This window comes from Halyomorpha halys, unplaced genomic scaffold (assembly GCF_000696795.3).
Source record: "Halyomorpha halys isolate HHAL.00 unplaced genomic scaffold, Hhal_1.1 Scaffold98.1, whole genome shotgun sequence".
Classification (NCBI taxonomy): domain Eukaryota; kingdom Metazoa; phylum Arthropoda; class Insecta; order Hemiptera; family Pentatomidae; genus Halyomorpha; species Halyomorpha halys.
The window spans coordinates 629,669-647,386 of record NW_027107309.1 but is presented as its reverse complement, the minus strand read 5'-3'; the positions used below and the strand labels follow the sequence as shown (position 1 = coordinate 647,386).

General features: G+C 27.8%; 2 protein-coding genes across 12 annotated transcripts in view; both read right to left on the bottom strand.

Moving 5' to 3' along the window:
• Positions 1-1,621: 1,621 nt before the first annotated feature.
• LOC106677399 (alpha-crystallin A chain) lies at positions 1,622-10,531 on the bottom strand. Its single transcript, XM_014415316.2, has 4 exons — positions 10,373-10,531; positions 5,014-5,136; positions 2,075-2,395; positions 1,622-1,952 (listed from the first exon to the last, which is right to left on the bottom strand). Exons 1-4 carry the CDS (start codon positions 10,373-10,375, stop codon positions 1,839-1,841), a joined length of 561 nt encoding a protein of 186 aa, XP_014270802.1. The 5' UTR covers positions 10,376-10,531; the 3' UTR covers positions 1,622-1,838.
• Positions 10,532-14,510: 3,979 nt separating this feature from the next.
• ClC-a (chloride channel protein 2) overlaps positions 14,511-17,718 on the bottom strand; it is a 186,835-nt gene continuing 183,627 nt past the window's right edge. For 9 of the 11 annotated variants that reach the window (XM_067045586.1, XM_024358479.2, XM_067045587.1 and 6 more), the window contains one exon: positions 14,511-17,599. In XM_067045586.1, the coding sequence (XP_066901687.1) occupies positions 17,456-17,599 (144 nt within the window). In that variant the 3' untranslated portion in view covers positions 14,511-17,455. The remainder of the gene's footprint in view (positions 17,600-17,718) is intronic. The other 2 variants (XM_014415303.3, XM_024358481.2) reach the window with 1 other exon arrangement.

The window sequence follows — 17,718 nt, the reverse complement described above, 5'->3', positions numbered from 1 at the left end:
ATATACATATTTTGACTTTTTTATTGTGTAAAAATCCCATTCTAATATCATTGACAGTAATATACAGAAAACCTACTCTAATAATTTTTAAAATTCCTTTAAATTGCGATTATAAACATCTAAGGAGTTGTGATGAAAAAAAATTATTATTTTCATTTCTAAAAATGCAGTAATGTTTATATAAAAAGAAAAGAAAATGTTTTGATGTCGTAGAGAAATCTACAACAAAATAAGAAAAATTAAGATAAGTGAGCATTGAGAACTAATAAATAAATAGAAAGCATCTGGTAAATAATGTTGTTCAATATCTGTTGATTTTAATATATTAGGAACAATAAATTTGGAATGTAAGAACTAAATGATATTATATCTTTATATTCACACGGTTTAGGTCTTTTTTTCATCTCAGCTCTAGAAATTTTGTTTAAAGCCTTAGAGGAAGGGCAGATTAAAATAACACTGTACACTTATTGAAACTTTGTCCAAACGGTTGCTTACAGCTAATTTCATTGCATTTATTGGATTTTTAGTGCTTGAAATATGCAATATCATATAATTTTAGTAATGGAGGAAAAGGGAACTAACTATTACTCATTATGATTCCAGCTTGTTACTCTCCTTTTCCTAAAATCTTTGTAATATAACTTAATGGTTTGGAATCTGTTTGATTTGTTCAGTTTTTTTTTTTTTCTTGTTTGTCTTATAACTGATTAAATAATGCTAATATGAGAATTGTTTTTTATATTTTTTTTATACCCAAATTAAGTCCCAGGGCATTTTAAGGTATGAAGAGGAAGGAGTATACATTTCCTGCATTATTAGCGTTTTTGCCATCTTTATTTAAATTGAATGAAGAGGGACCACTCTTCTGGGAGATGTAAGTTGCTACTTTCCTTGTTCCATTGAAATTAGTTTTAATGAAAAAATTACAAATTAGTTAACCTTTCTATATAAAGTAATTAAAAACAGGTTATATTTGCCATACTTATTAAACTAATTTTGTAATTAACTAATAGAACTAAAATCAAACTGAGTTTCCAGTTGCCTCTGAAGGCTTAAAGATCAGACAGAGGTAGGTGTATCTGATTCTTGCCCAAATGAAATTATTCAAATAGAGTTGACAGGTTTGTGCTCCGCTCATCTGACTTGTACCCTACCCAATTTTAGCAAATAATTTAGTGGACCCACATAGCTGCCATCTTTGATAAAATAAAATCTACTAAACCAAACCAGGATTCAAACTAGGTTTGTTCAACATTTGAAATCAGTATTCTACTTACTTGGCTTCCTGTCTTCATATTTCAAATTCACTTGTTAAATAAACTGTATGGCTTGAGGACTGCCCCAAAAATTAGTTGTAACATAATAAAGCTATGACAGGAGAATAGAGTAAACAGTGAAAGGAGAGGGAATAGTGAAAAAATGATTCAGAGATTTCTGAGGTTGCTCATTAATTTTGTAGTATTGTAGGAAATTTCTCTGATTTGAAAATAATGGGATTTCGCTAATTTTTAGGCCCCCCCCCCAATACCTATAGTGGCCTTAAGACTAAACAATTTTATCCATTCCTTTTAACTTTTCAGTTTTGACATAAAAATAAAAGATTATTGCCAAGCAAATGTAATTTTGATACAACAAATTTTTATTTTATTACATAATAAATTATCAGTACAACAATACCTACATAAATTAAATTGTTATATATAATTGACACTACATAAATATAAATTCATTTTGGTATCCTCAGCCTAATTATTATGTAATAACTTAGAAGCAAATTTAATACATAAAGTAACATAAATTTATATGATCAGTTTGAAAGAGAAGCAATAATGCATTTATTGTTCCATTTGTTCTTCTTGTTTTTCAGACTTTTTATCTTTTTCATTAGTCACCGCTGGCTGCTTTGACTGAATAATGGGGATGACTTTGCCTTCTGCTTCTGGTGTTACCTATAAAGAAGGATATATTTTCTAATGAATTATCAAACATAAATGCATTAAACTGAGAACCAGAAAATGTAATGAATATTTTTATGAATTAATGAATACATTTTTATACGAATGTCATTTACCTTCTTCTTGGCTTTAAGAGTCAACACACCATCTGAAGACAGGTTAGATTCAATAGCTTCTTGATCTACATTCTGAGGAATCTTGTAACGGCGAGTAAATTGACGAGAGATAAAACCATGTTCGTCAGATCTCTCTTCATGTTTTCCTTCAATTACTAGGTAATCCTCAACTACTTTTACTTTGAGCTCCTCTGGCTTGAACTGCTGAACGTCCAAGTTAACTTTGAACTCTGTCTTATCAGATGCGATAGTGGAAATTCCTGAATCACCGATAGCCATGCTTCTCCATGGTCGCAAATAACCACAACGCATTGGAGACATCTGAAATTTATAGCATATATTGCAAGCAAATTCTTTTTAATAAATCACTATATTTGGACATTATACATTTGAACGTGAAATATTATAGGGAATATATATATGTTATCGTTTCAAATGGAAATAAAAATTCTTGGAAGGCTGACTTCTTTTCTTTAAGTGACTTTGAACTTGGCCAAAAATTTTATTTTCAATTCAGTGTAAATAAATGTATAAAATAGCTTAAAATTTATTTTTAATATTCTGGAGTAATTTCGAACACTTCATTGGAAGACTTTGGCACTATATCCCTATAAGGTCATAAGAAGCAACTTTGGCCAAAAATATGACAAAATCATTGAATATGAATTTTATGTCTGATCATTCTACTTCTGCACAACAAACATTTTTCATTTATTTATTAATTTTTATACATTTCATGGATTCATCAATATTTTAAATTTATGGAAAAAAAAAGTTATTTATTTTACAAGATTAAACTAAAGTATCAAATATGATAAATGAATATACTAATTAAAGATTAAATTAACTGAAAAATGTATCTACTAATAATATTATTTATGAGTTTGTCATCAGGATGGTCGAAATAGGTATATAATGTTGTTGAGCTAGAGATAGAACGAGTTGGAGATAAAATTGAACAGAGAGGAAGTCTGAGAGGTAAGGGGAGGGTTGATTTGGATTTAACTTCATAGATTTGGCCTTTTATGGGGTTAAGTGCTTTATTATTATTACTACTCACTTGTTTATTTAATAGGAAAGGTAGGTATAAAAAAATTGTATTGTACAGAATTCAAACTTAACTGCTGTTAATGTTTTAAAACTTTTAAATAAAAAAAATACCTAGTTATTACTGCATGGTACTGTAAATGATGAAGGGATAATAATTCCAGTTAGAGGGTCTATCAATCATTTTTGCCAATTCCAGAATAATCAATGAAAGTCTAATATTACCCAATGTTGAACCTTTTGGTTTTCCTTAAGAAAGTGTTTTCATAAGAAAACCAAAAGGGCTGACCATGAAGGAAGTCTTTTATTCCTGGATTCTAACTCAACCCAGTAGCTTACATGATCCCGTCTTCGAAGTGGTTGGACAGTTTCCAGTACCTGCCTGCATAAGTGACAGGCTTCACCATCAACTATCCCATAAATCTTAAAATGACTTTAAGTCTGCTGTGGCCATTTAGTACTCTGATAATTAATCAAAGCTCTTTTCTAAGCCTAGCAACCACTTGGTTTTGGAAAATGAGACTTGCTTGATTAATTTCTTTGAATTTCTTAGACCAACACACTTGCTCCACTCCTTGCCTACCTATCTGGAAGTCCAGTCAAGGACCTCTTTTTGTTGATGCTGTTTGGAGATACTTCATAAAGGTTCCGGGTTCAAAACCTTTATGAAATTCAGAACCTTATCTTGCTAAGTATTACTAAATGATAAGGTTATGTCCTAATTGGAGGAACATCATGCAAGTAGCCATAGCTACTGACTTGGACAATGAAAAAGGAAAACATCATTAATGTAGCTGGATGCTTTAATTGAAAAAGTGAACTTCAATTAGGAGATCCTGCTACATTATTTATGTTTTATTTTTTCAGCAACCATCAAAATGTTTCTCTAATGAGGAAAAGCCTAATACAGCCTACAATATTTTTTATTTTGTTAAGAGAGAAATAATTGTTTTGAATTAATTATTGTGACAAATCAAAATATTTATGTAATACTGGAAAGATAATTAATTTTTATTATTATAAATAAGTAAAGTAACATGACCGAATATAATTAATAATAGCTATTATTAATGATTTGTCCACCATATTTTGGTCATTATTCACCCATTTTAAGTATATTCAATTTTATGTAAAAGATTTTAACTTTTTTTTTAAATTAATCTTTCTCATTGTTTTTGTATGTTCTCCTGGGCATGATTGTATTGTTCATTTGAAGAATAAGAAGAAAGGAACTCAAAATAGTATAGATTATTTATTTAAACTATCAAATTATTATTTTACTAATAGATAATTTGTGTACCTTTCTGATCGCCACCCAGACTCTCTTATCCTTCAATTCTGTACAGTAAACTAATTCACTTTTCATCAAATTTATTTATTGATTATAATCTCTTATAAGAAATTATTGAAAACAAAATATAATTACAGTTTACTTTAAATAATTAGTAATAATTAAACTTTATTCAGGATTAATTGTACCTCATAACATTACGCAGAATTTTTCTTAATAGAATTAAAAAAAAAAAATTGTTTGCTACCATGAATTTTCATGACTGCACATAACAACAGTAAGTAAAAACCATCCCCACATTTTTGGGAGCTTAAAAATGTGTTCCAAATCATTAATTTAATACTTAATTAACCAAAAAAATAAGGACATTATTCTAAGAATAAGAACAATCAAACATGTTTTAATTTAATCCTTAACCAATGCAAAAATTAAAAAAATCCATACAGATGCAATTAGTTTTGGTGCAGATGTACACTCAACCTTTTGTCCGCTTGACAAAAGATTCAATATACCCATTTGATGGGAACTAAGTCCCCAACATACAATGGTCTACCATCTAGTCCTGATTCTATCATTGTCAAGCCTGTCTCCTTTTACTTACCAAGAGTGAGTTCAATGGACGAAGCGCTTCATCATTAAGCAGTCCAAGGCCAAAATGCTGGTCATACAGGGAGCGCTGATTCCTTTCATCCATGAGATCATTTACCAATCCCCATAGTGACATCTGTCAAATTGAAGAGTTAAATATGTTACTTTGACAATAATTGAAATTACTATCTAAGCTACTCACAAAAAATATTCTTAGTAACCATGCAACCCATTTGTATGAATATATCAGAAGGACAAGTCAAGTAGTTTTGAAAATTGAGTGTTTTTTTTTTTTTGTTTTGTTTTTTAAATAATAATATAAAAGAAATAGACAATCTAAATAAATTTGTTGGGATACCATCTTCTCGACCATGGGTGGTTAGCCCACGGTCTGCCTTGTACATTTTTCTGGCCCCTGAGATTCATCACACTTTTACAAAATATATTTATTTTATAATAGCGAAAGTAGGTAAAAACCAATGTATTAAAAAAATACATTGTTTGTATCTTCAAAAATAAATTGTCAAAATTATGAGTTATAATTAACTTTGATTTTAAATTAATATTCTTGCGAATAAATAATATAGCCTGTTGATATTTAAATTTTATAAATGTGTACACAATTTTTTTAATGTTTTTCTTGACCATAACCTGGGCCATCTCCTATTATTTCGATATTTTAAAAAAAAATTCTTTTGATATATATCGATATTTTTCCCAATAATGCACATCGATATTTTTCCGATATTTACATTTCTAGCTTGTACTCAGATCCTCCCACCCTTCTTTTACATATAATTTTTTTCTAGTTTACATGTTGGTTTAGTGTCGATAAACTCTTTTGTTATTTGTTTGTTACCTTATACCATCTCGTATCACGACAATTATAAGATCATTTACTTCGTTTATTTTCATTAGTTACGAGATCCCGTTTCTTTAAATATGCACATTTGGAAGGATAAACTAAAGAAGTCAAGTTAAACTTATGGTTCAGATTTCCTTATTTTCACAAACTTTTTGATATAATGCACTGATTATGAGAGGATTTGTCTGTTTATTCCGTTTAACACTCATGTGTACTCTAGCACGGCGGAAATGGCGCCCGATTGATCTGAAAGTACAATACCAAAATTATTTATAGGTAAAACATTTCGAACAGAACAAAGAATTGCACAATGCTTATTTTAAATCAAGATTAAATATAATTAATGTATTTAGATTCATATGTGAGTATTTATTACATATTTTCGTTAGTAATGACAAATTAAAAAAAATGATTTAAGTCTGGTAATCTAATAGTTTAAATTTTATTATACATAATTTAAACAAACTATTTAATCTCAATACGTTAAATTATGATAGTTTCCACTCGAACTATTCAAATGCATGCACTGTGTGTTAATTGTATTTGGAATTTGCTTAGACTTTTATTTTTACTCATTTACAATTAATTTATCAATTTCTTGAGGAGTTGGTACCCGTATATAGATGTTAGAATAACAAAAGAACATAGTCATAGGTAATTTATATATATATATATATATATATTTTACACATTTTTAACATATTAGTAAAAAAATATAATGTGTCGAATGTATTCGGAAATCATAATTTCTTATTGTCTATTTGTATCAACTGTTTTTGCATTCCCACTTATCCTCAACATGATTTTTTATGTCCCATATATTGTTTCTTCAGTACGGAAGTGGTACCTAAACTGGAAAGAAGTTTTTAGGATGGGCCATAAAAAACTAAAAAAAAATCAACGTTAAAAAATATCTTCAAACATTTAATTTTATATTGTCAGAATACTTTGGAGATCTCTATTTTTAATTTTTTTTTTTTAGTGTTTTGCTAAAAACAAGTAAAATAATTTTTTTTTTTGTATTATCCTCTGAACATAAAGAATGGGTACCAACTCCTGAAAAAAAAATTAAAAGTATACCTCTCAGTAAATTCAGAATACCTTTTAATTAAAACGTCGAATTATGTATTGAGGATTTTGAACTCGTACCACTTTCTTGTTAAGTTAATTTTACTCTAGTAGATTATTTAGATTAATAATAATTTTATAGATTAGTTAGACAAAATCTAAATTCTCTCATCAAATTCGAAACTTATACTCATAATGATTGTTACATGTACCTTTCGAAATATTGCTCCGATTAAGATATTTTTTTAATTTCCATTATTGAATAATTTATTATTTTATTATTATCCATAATAAAGTTCTAAATTAGCTTTCAACCGAAGTTCTGCAATATTCCAAGAGAAGCATAGTTTTCGAACTGTTAAAAAAACTAATAGGAACTGAACCAGTTTTCGTATTTTTTTTTTTCCACACTCATATATACTATTAAAAAGATTATATTAGCATTGCATTCACAGAATTTTCTATAAAATTTTATACTTTTTGAGTTAGGCGCAAATAAATTTTACTATTCATCCTAATTTTTTCCTGCTTTTTATGGCACGACGTATTAAAAAAGAAAAGTATCTAACTTTAAGGTTAGGACTCGATGCAGAATTCATCAAAATCGATGGAGTCATTATGGCGCTACAATTTATTGAAAAACATGTTTTACGGCTGTTGTGCGACCGATATTGCATCCCTAAAGATACACAGACATCTAAGGCCGAATCTTAAGAAAAAAAGTAATTGGTTCAATCGTTTCGGAGATAATCGTAGCAGGATCATATTTCATTTTTTTGGACCCAGGAGTCTAGAGCAGTTGAAAACTATACATTGAAAATTTGACTTGATTAGAATACTTCGTAAGTCCTTACCAAGTAGTGGCAGGAAAATAATAATGAAATAAATTTGGAATTATTTCTGAAAAAGATGAAACTTCTTCTAATAAGACATATGTTTACGAAAATAAAATTAAATGGAATCTAAATACTTATAAAAGAAAGTAGAAAAAAAAAATGTGAAACTGTTGCACATCTTCCTCAAATAAAGGCATCCAAGGCCGATCGATTAGATACGGCATTGAACTTCAGGAAGCATTCACTGAACCCACGCCAATTAGTTATAGATCTACTTCGTTATCTTGAAACGATCAACAAATTAATTAAAAAAGAAATTGCAAAATGGTAGAATCTGCTGGGTGGATAAGTAAGATAGGACGATGACTGATTTTTACAACATTATCTATAATAAAAAAAACTAATTTTACAAAGATTAAAATGCATTATATTATTCTTATACTATACAGACATAGTCAGCAAATATTATAATACATAATTGTAAAACATTATTTTTTTTGTTCTTATGGTTTTAGGTTTTTTATCAATTTCTTTTTATGTATTTTCATTTTTTTTATTATAATATTATTCATTTTTTCCCTTCTATTATTTACCTGTATGTTTAACGCTAATTCTCTCTCAGTGAACTATAGATATAATGTCTCACATTCAGACGAATTATATTAGAAATAAAAATTGCTATAAATAAGCTGTCTTGATTTTATATTTTTAAATTTGTATTTCAGGACTTATTAATTTTTAATAATGTTTCTAAATAATGACGATTTAAATAATTTCACCATAAATTAACTGCTATCTAAAGCCCCAGAGTATTCAGCCGTACAGATTTAAGTAAGCGAATTTGGAAATAGTGAAGATAGTCGCAAAAAAAAAAATAATAATAACGCAAAACCGAAAATTAGATTAAAACAATGCTGTCATTACAAATCATTCATAATATTTTCAAAAAGTTGGATAACCACTACATTGTTAAAATATTAAATAAATGCCGAGAAAAACCTAAATTTATATTTTCTTTTATAAATTAGTGAAAGAATTATTTCCAGAAAATTATACAGTTTTGGGTATTTCGTTGGAACATTTTATTTTTTCAAAAACGACTAAAATGAATCGGTTGAAAATGTTCCTTTAACAGGTTGCTGTTGGATTGGGGGAAAAAAATAACAGAACAAATAAAGAAAAATAAAATAATTTATATAAAAATCCTAATGTACATAAAATTAATAATAACAAAATAAAAAATCTGTTATCTACTGTCGCGATATAATACAACCAGCATGTGAAGCGTTTGGTTTAACGCATTTTTCCAAGTTTTTTATTGCTAAAAAGGAAATTTTAGAGAGATCCTTATAAATACGTCTTGATCAACAAAAAAACTATCAATTGATTGAATTATTATTATATTTTTTTGGATTCCTTAGGTTACTTACTATTATTATTGAAAGTCTGTATAATATTCTGTGATCTGTTAAGTAATAATTTCACAGTTGTATCAATTTGTTCATTACAGCCCTAAGAATTGGAAAGTGTTGGGAAATGTCTAATCTAGGACTGTAAAAATATTTTAAGTAATCTAGAAAAGTGGTGTAAAAAATAAAGAGAATTAATTATAAGGAATTAGAGTATGCGCTCAAATTTTAATTCGTTTTTACCTCGAAACAATAAAATTTTCACTTCCATCTTTCAGGTTAACCTTCATGTAAGAGTATGAAAAAACTAAAAAAAAGAATGCATGTACATCGTCGGTGCAAAGCCAAATTGGAGTATCTGCAAATTGTGCAGTCTTGGGTCTAGTTGCATTTTAATTTGGTTTCCTCTTGGTAATAAAAATTTATGTGACTTCGCTAATTAAAAATACTAAATCAGCAATTGAATCGTTCATTTTAGAAAGGATATTAGGATCAAAAATAGGTTTCCAGCATTACAGAAAAAAAAATTTTAAAGTACCGCAATTTGAAAGGCTGAAAATTCCCAAATTTCAATGATAAAATTCTTCAGATTTACACAAAAATTAGTTTAACTTTCTGAGAACCGATTTTGCGAACAAATATATGTAGATAATTTAGGACTAGTGACTTTTCAAAAATAAATTATTCAATTGACGTATATCAAAATAAAAAAAAAACAGCTATTTGAAATTACGGACCATAAATCAAATACAATTCTCCCAGAAATTTTCAGATAAGCCAATATGGTGGTTGCTACGAGGATATGTAATGTGAAATGTCGACATTCGAAACTTTGTAATTTTCATGATAATAATGATTTTTTCACAGTTTTATTCAGTTGTGTTGTTTTGAAAATGCTAATAAACAATTTCAATATGAATATTTTAAATAAGATAAAAATATTTATCAAATGAGAAAAAAAAAAAGATAATCAATGTTTTACAGATAATTCTATATTAGAAAAATAAAAATGTACAAAACGTAAATAAATTTTAATTAATTTTCATCAATTTATTGTTAACATTTTAACAATTACAGTTCATCATTTTTTTTTTTTTTATACTAATCATATGAATGAAATTATTAGAGATGGGCATATACATAAAGAATCAGATTTATATTTAAAATTTAAACATTAATAACTTTACAGCTTACCATTCCTTATAGTGCTTGATCGAATGGTGCAATCGCTACTCCGTGTAGTTATCAACTGACAGCGCGCGCTGGTAAGATCTGGCTTTTATAGGTTCCGGATTTGCTTAGAACATTCTGGATCATTGTAAGCCCTTCAGACCATAGCATTGTCTTTATTGTGTCCCCTAAAATCAATATTCATTTAAAAATACTAATACAGAGTTCAATATGGCCATTATATTTTTATTAGTATTCCTGTAAAATTATATCAGTTTCATATAAAGAAGTAACAATTTTTCCAATTTACATTTTTTATTTTATGCATTTTTAATCGTCAGTTGCAGGGAGATAAATAAATTTACAAATTTCTGAACTTCATATATCTCTCAAGGTTTTATAAGCAAATTTTTTAAATGGAGAAGAACAATACGAAATAATTAGACTATTTCATGATGTATTAAGAAGTTGTAAGACTAAATAATTTGATTTAGTATTTATAATATAAAGCATTACGAATACATTTAATATAAATAATGAGTGAAATCAATTTTTTCTCCCTATTTTTTTTTTTTTATATCCAATCAACATAGTATTATTTTTTTATTTGTTATGTATTACTCGATGATAATGTTTAACACTGGTCAAAATGTTAAGACTATCTCAATTTTTGTTTTAATTCTATGCATTTTGGAATAAATCGAACGAAACTAAAATGTCTTTTAAAAGGGAGCTGTAATACAAAAAAAATACATACAAGAATATAATTTTAGTGAAACATGAAAAAATAAATAAAATTAACCTTTAACCAGTGAGGTGGAATTTGGAGTGGTGTGGAGGGCCAGGAGAGATCAGAGGAGAGCGACGATGGTCAATTCTAGAAGGAAAATTTTTACGTTGTAATTGGAGATTAGAAGCTTCGAGGGGCTTAACAATCCCGATAGTGTTTCGGTCCGATTGAGTGAGATCCTGTAATCTTCTACTCTCCTATTACAATATTTTAAAAATCCTTCTCGTTGAATTGAATTAGGAAATGGCTGTTCTATTCTAATTATTTTTATAATTCTGAAACTAATATTTTCTGCCGTAAGCTATAAGAGAGAAGGCATGATCGTCCTTAATAAAATTGTAATACATTATTTCATTTTGAGAAGTTTCACTTCTGTCGGCCAGTCTCAAGACTCCCAAATTTTTTAAATGTAAAAGTGTATAAAGATATGTTTTTATCTTAACATAAACGAAACTAGCTTGTTATTCCGAGTTTTCAGCTCATCAAACCTGTTCAACTGGATTTTACGTAGTTAGCACGTTAACGGACATTACAGTGTCACTTTTTTAATATATTAAATATGCATAATTTTTTAGTGATTTAAAAATATAAATATCACTTTATTTCGTATGTTTGTCTTTCGTATAGCAAAATATATACCATAACACTCTGTCAATACGATTTTCTAAAATTATTACTCATTTTAAACGATGTTTTACACTATCTCCTAAAAACTAAATTTAAGTAGGATTTGGAAGATCTTATAATTCAACACGCGAAGATTGGATTATTTCATCAAATGTAGAGTGTTTTTTTTCTTATTTAAGCTGCAATTTTCATTTAAATTTTTGTGAAAGAGCCAAATTGAATTCAGAGTTAGTCGCAAAAAAACGACTTACTTAAATTCCCTTCCAGTAAAGAATTTTAATAAGAAATGTTTTCTAGAGGCAGTCTGTATTTATGAACATGATTTATTCTTATTTAGTTAAATAGATTTTTTTTTTAATTTTCATTAAAACACCAAATCATAACTAAAAAATAATGATAGTTTTAAAACAAAATAAGTGTGTAAAAATTGAGTAGTCCCTACTCATAACCTGACTTTTTAACGTATATTAATTAATATTTATTTTCACCATAAAAATATTTTATCAAAAAATAATGTTTTGTTAAAAATAAATAAACAATTCGGCTAAAAATTTTGCCAGTAACAATTAGTTTTTACCAACATGTTATCTACAGAGTGAACTTTGTCACAACACATGCTCATCAATAATTCTAATGCCACAGGAAGGATGTGGGTCCACAGTTTAATGCCTTGTTTCCCTCCATGGCATTTAGAAAATGAAACTGATCAAACAGTGGGCGGCTATAGTAACAAGCTTTGTAATTGTAATGCTCAAGTATTTATTTGATACTATTTGAAATTAATGATACTTTTATTTGTCACTATGGATTTTTGTATGGGATAAAAATATAATATTCAAAATGTTAAATTTGCTTCAAATTTAGTTTTTAAAAAAGAAGCAAATTTTGCCCGAACAAGAAGAAAAAATCAATTTTTACTTATATAATTTTAGCTAAATGTTTTGAAAATGTATCTTGTTTATAACATTAGTTTATATATTTTAGAAAAAGAAAACCCCCTACCAAAAAAAAATCCTAGTAAATACAGCTGGGCTTAGAAAACGACTTTTTTTTTTTTTAATTGCAACAAATACAACAATGAGTTGTGTACATAACATTTACTTTAATAATATGACTGCAGTAAAAGGATTATATTTCAAAATGGCCAAATGAATTAGGTATTGTTGGAAAACATTACGAATATGTCGAATATATATATAAATAGACTATACTGTTTGATGTTTTATTTCTGACTATCCCAACCAGAGTTCATCAATTAATTATGTCAAAATATTAATTCATTTGGAAAAAAATATTTTTATATCACAAAGAACTATTTGTTATTCCTGTTATGTAATGTCATATTGGCACAAGTGTTTTTCAAAATTAACCTGAATAGTTTAATTAACAGATGACACATTAAACAGAAAAACTGATTTAAACATAGAGAATTAAAAATATTGCAGCTGATTACAATAAAATAGTTAAATACACATGCCACATTACTTTTTAAAAATTTATATTTATACTTGAACTTAATCCATCTTTGTTATGTGTTAGGAGCAATTTTACTATGTTTTGGGTATCAATAACTTATTGTTTCCAATTTGTTGAGAAATAAACTTTTAAACTAGTAACTATCTGGAATGACTCATAAACCGGGTCAGCCTTAGGCAGGGATTTTTTTTAAAAATGTTTTTTGAGCTATTTTTAAGTGGGCCACACAGTGGCTTGAACAAGACAAAAGCATAAAGGCTAAAAAATAATTAAAGCTTAGTTGAAAGTTTGTTCTTGCAGTTACAGATGAATTAAAAAAAATTAAATGAGCTATTAGGGAAGATTATGTTGACAGGATGAGGGAAGGAATAAACCTACAGTATGATAATTTGGGCAGTACTCAAAGTAAAGGTTTGTACATGGATTTGTTTCAGCTAAGGGAAGCTCTGCCCTAAAACTTCTTCCAAAATACTTTTCTTGACTGTTATATTCATTTTGATTTTACAACATTACATGCCATGTATAATTGTTGTTTAAATGAAGTAAATACATAAAATAATTACTTAATTCATTTTAACTGCATAAAAAAAAAAAAAGAAAGAAACCTGTATCTCCATGACCCATGAAATATCTTCAGTTCAGTATATGGTAAAAAAATATTCTTACTGGACCAATGGTTGTGCAGGGAGATGATTTGGCAAAGATAATGCTCAACTACCAGATTTTTTTTCTCCAATTAGAATAAAAAAAACCTGGATTATTGAGTGTGAGTGTGTCCCAGAAGTCTTCTGACTCCAGGGTCAGCTGATAAAATAGGAGTAAATAGTTATCTGCAACAGCTTAACCCAATCTCAGGCCTAGAAGGTAGGTTACATTATTTACTGAGCCACCCTGCTTCCTAAAAATACTTAATAAATAAATAAAAATATATTAAATAGTTAAGGCATTAAATAGTTAAAAACTATTTGTTCTTCTTTTTTGACCGCAACCCTTACCAGCTTCTTCATATTTTAAATTTATATGGTCAACTATATATATATATATCTAAAAAATGTATTACTTTATTTATCCTACATTCACTTCAACTTCTAAGCCATTAAAACCTTATGGTCTAAATGAGGGTTGAGAACAAAAGGTCCTGGTCCATTGTTGGTTCTGTACAGGATATATAATAGATTCAAAATGTTAAGGGAATACAACATATTTAATAAAATGACATCTATACAATTATTTAATATTTATTTCAACAAATCATATTGAAACAATAATAATATCTGTACATTTTAAAACATATTTACAGTCTTTTAAAAAAATTTAAAAACAAATGGAACAATTTATCTTCTAACAAATATTTTATGGTAAAATTAATGATTAATCTTATCATTATCACACAATTCTACATTTTATATTATATAGGCATGTAGACTAGGAAACAAAATTTTCAATAGGTTTTTGATTTTTACATATAATATATGATCAGTTTTATTATCAAGTCATATTTCTAATATCTTCAAAAGATAATAAGCTCACTTTCACAATATAAATATATCATTTCATATGAGTATTGTATTTAATCATTCCTCATTTCATTATTTACCAATCACGGAATTTGAATAGTCATTGAATGGTCTGAAAAAACAAAAACACAAATCTAGCATCAAACCAGTATAAAATTCTTTCCAGTATTAAGCTATGCAGTTTATATTAATGAAATAGCATTTTAATGATGAAATTAAATTATTACAGTCTTTAACAGCTGACATAGAAGCCAAAAGGAATTGGAAGATTGCTGATTGACCGTCTGTATCAATGAATGGAATATGGTCCGGGTGCGGTCAAATAAAACTCAAATAGTAAATGGGTGTACTATTTGAGTTTTATTTGACCACACCCGGACCATATTCCATTCAAAAAAATTGGGTGTGATGAGAGGAATTATTGTTTAACTAGAGCAAATGGAATGTACAAAGTATAATGAGCTATGTAACAAAATTGGATAGATACTGAATTTGAGGAGGTGAAAGCAGTAGTAAGGTGTTTCAGAATTTCTCAACACTAACAACAGAGGTTGAAAAACAGCAGCCATATCCCCCTGACTCATCCAAACTCTCCACATTAACTCCAAAACATTATAGTCTAAATAAATGAGAAACTTAAAATTAAAAGATAAAATTGAAGAAAGAGTATATTGAATACTGTTGTCCAGCTCAATCTGAAAGTAAACAGCTAACAAACAGAACAAATCATGAAACAGTAGTTAACATAATATCATTAGCTCCAAAATAATATTTAAAAACTGAGGGGGCAAACAAAGGAACTATGGTAAAAATCTCATTCTGGAAAGATTAATATTTATTGCCCAAAATGATCTCTAAGTATAAAATAAGTTACCAAAAAAAAACTTCAGACTTATAATTTTGAATTTTAAATTAATTAGACATCCAAAATTAAAATTTAATATTACTTAATCTGAGAAGAGCAGATGCAGTCATAGTGAATGCTCATTACCTAGTGTTAATGTGTCCCAGAATCATATTGTTGAGCACATTATCTCCAAAAAACATCAAAGTAGGGAAATTAGACAGATCTGAGGTTATGACAAAAGGAAGAAAAGGTTTATGTCAGTAAAGTGGAATGTACAAGTTTAAGTCAGCCTGGAGATGATGGAAATATATAAAGAAAGATTTTCTTGAATAAACTTAAGTTGCTAAAAGATGATTGGTCGAGAGTTTGAATATGAAATGCACAAGAGACATTGTTGCTGTGATGGAAAAAGGTACAAAAGGAGAGAAAGTAGAGAAGTATATACAATTGTTGAATTTGTAAAGATGGGGTTCCAGCCCAAAATCACTTTTATCACAAAAAAAAAAAAAAAAAAAGTGATGAAAAAAAAACTGCCATTTTTATGAGTATAAAAAAGAAATAATCAGAAAAGGAGCAGGTGGTGGTTGAAAGTAATGTCAAAGCCCCAAATAATAAATTTCGAGACTATGAAGGGTTCAAAGGAGAAATTGTTTTTCTAAAGTAAAAGAATTTTAAAAAATCTGCAAAAATATGTGGTTTACAATAATTATTGTTTTGTTTTTCTTCTTTGAGACATGTTAATAGGTAAAGTCAAAGAATGTTCACATCAACAACCTGGATCTAATGATAAAACAAAATTAACTCTCATTCTACTTTAGTAAACTAAATCTAATCAATCAATATTACTGGCATGAGTAGAAATATGTTAGAATATACTGAGACAATGAAAATTTATGATTATTTTGGAATTTATTCTTTTAACTTTTTTAACGATCTAGTCTTATTTTTTCTAATATTGCCCACATACAAATATCACAGGTCTCATTACATTAATAATAAAACATAAATTAAAACATTATTATTACATTTATAAAACAATACAATAGCCTATACTTTAAAAATAAAAAGAAAGAGAAAAACAAAGAATGAAAAATCTACTATAAAAATAAATAACAGTTTAGTAAATTTGCTAAAATCTAGCTCATCTTTTAATCAATTGTTTAGAGCTATATTAACTTAATTTAATTACTAACTGGAAATTTCTTTCAATAAATCAATGTAATAATGATATTATTCTCATACACTGTATATGTTTCATGAAGTTATTATAACTTTTCATACACTAATTAACTAGACACAACAAAACTGATATTGATAAAGATGAAGGAAGCAGAAAATACAACCAACTGAGTTATATAATTTAAAAGAATATATTACTATCTTCATGATTTAATAGATATTTTATTATGATCTAAAATAATTACTACAAATTAAATGAATAATTTTATTTACATGACATTTTATGACTTGGTATTTTATTTTCAAGGGCAAAAAAAAAAAAAATAAAAATAAAATTGCTTACCCTTCAAAAATATTAATGTTAAAATTTTCCTGAAACATAATATTATTTCAAGCAAAAGATATCTTAGTTTTGAAAAAAATGGATCACAGAACTCTTCAATAAGTATTGTACAAAGAAATGTCAATTACATACTTTGTTGCCTGAAAAATCAGTGTTTTACACAACACAGTCTGGGCTACTATGAACGCAAAGAACCGTTCTGAATTTATGATATTTCTATTCCATAAGAAGGTTAATTGGGTGTTCGTTGTACCCATGGAATTTATATACATAAGATATTAAAAATTTTATCTATAACAAAAAAAAAAATCTAAATTAATGCTGGTCGCTATGCACTGTTGACCTTTATTTCGGGAGGGTTATTATTGACTAGAGGTACGTTGACACTTGTGCCATCACCAGCGTGTTGAACCTGTTGCAGGTGCGAACCAGGTGGGATTCCTGCATTGGAATCCTCGATTGCCTTTCTCAACTAAAAAAATTATTGAACAAAAATAAAATATTAATTTCAATATCATCAAATATTGTTAGTGATATATACAGTGGACTCTAATATAACACTGTTCAAGATTTGATTCCAACCTCTGCCTG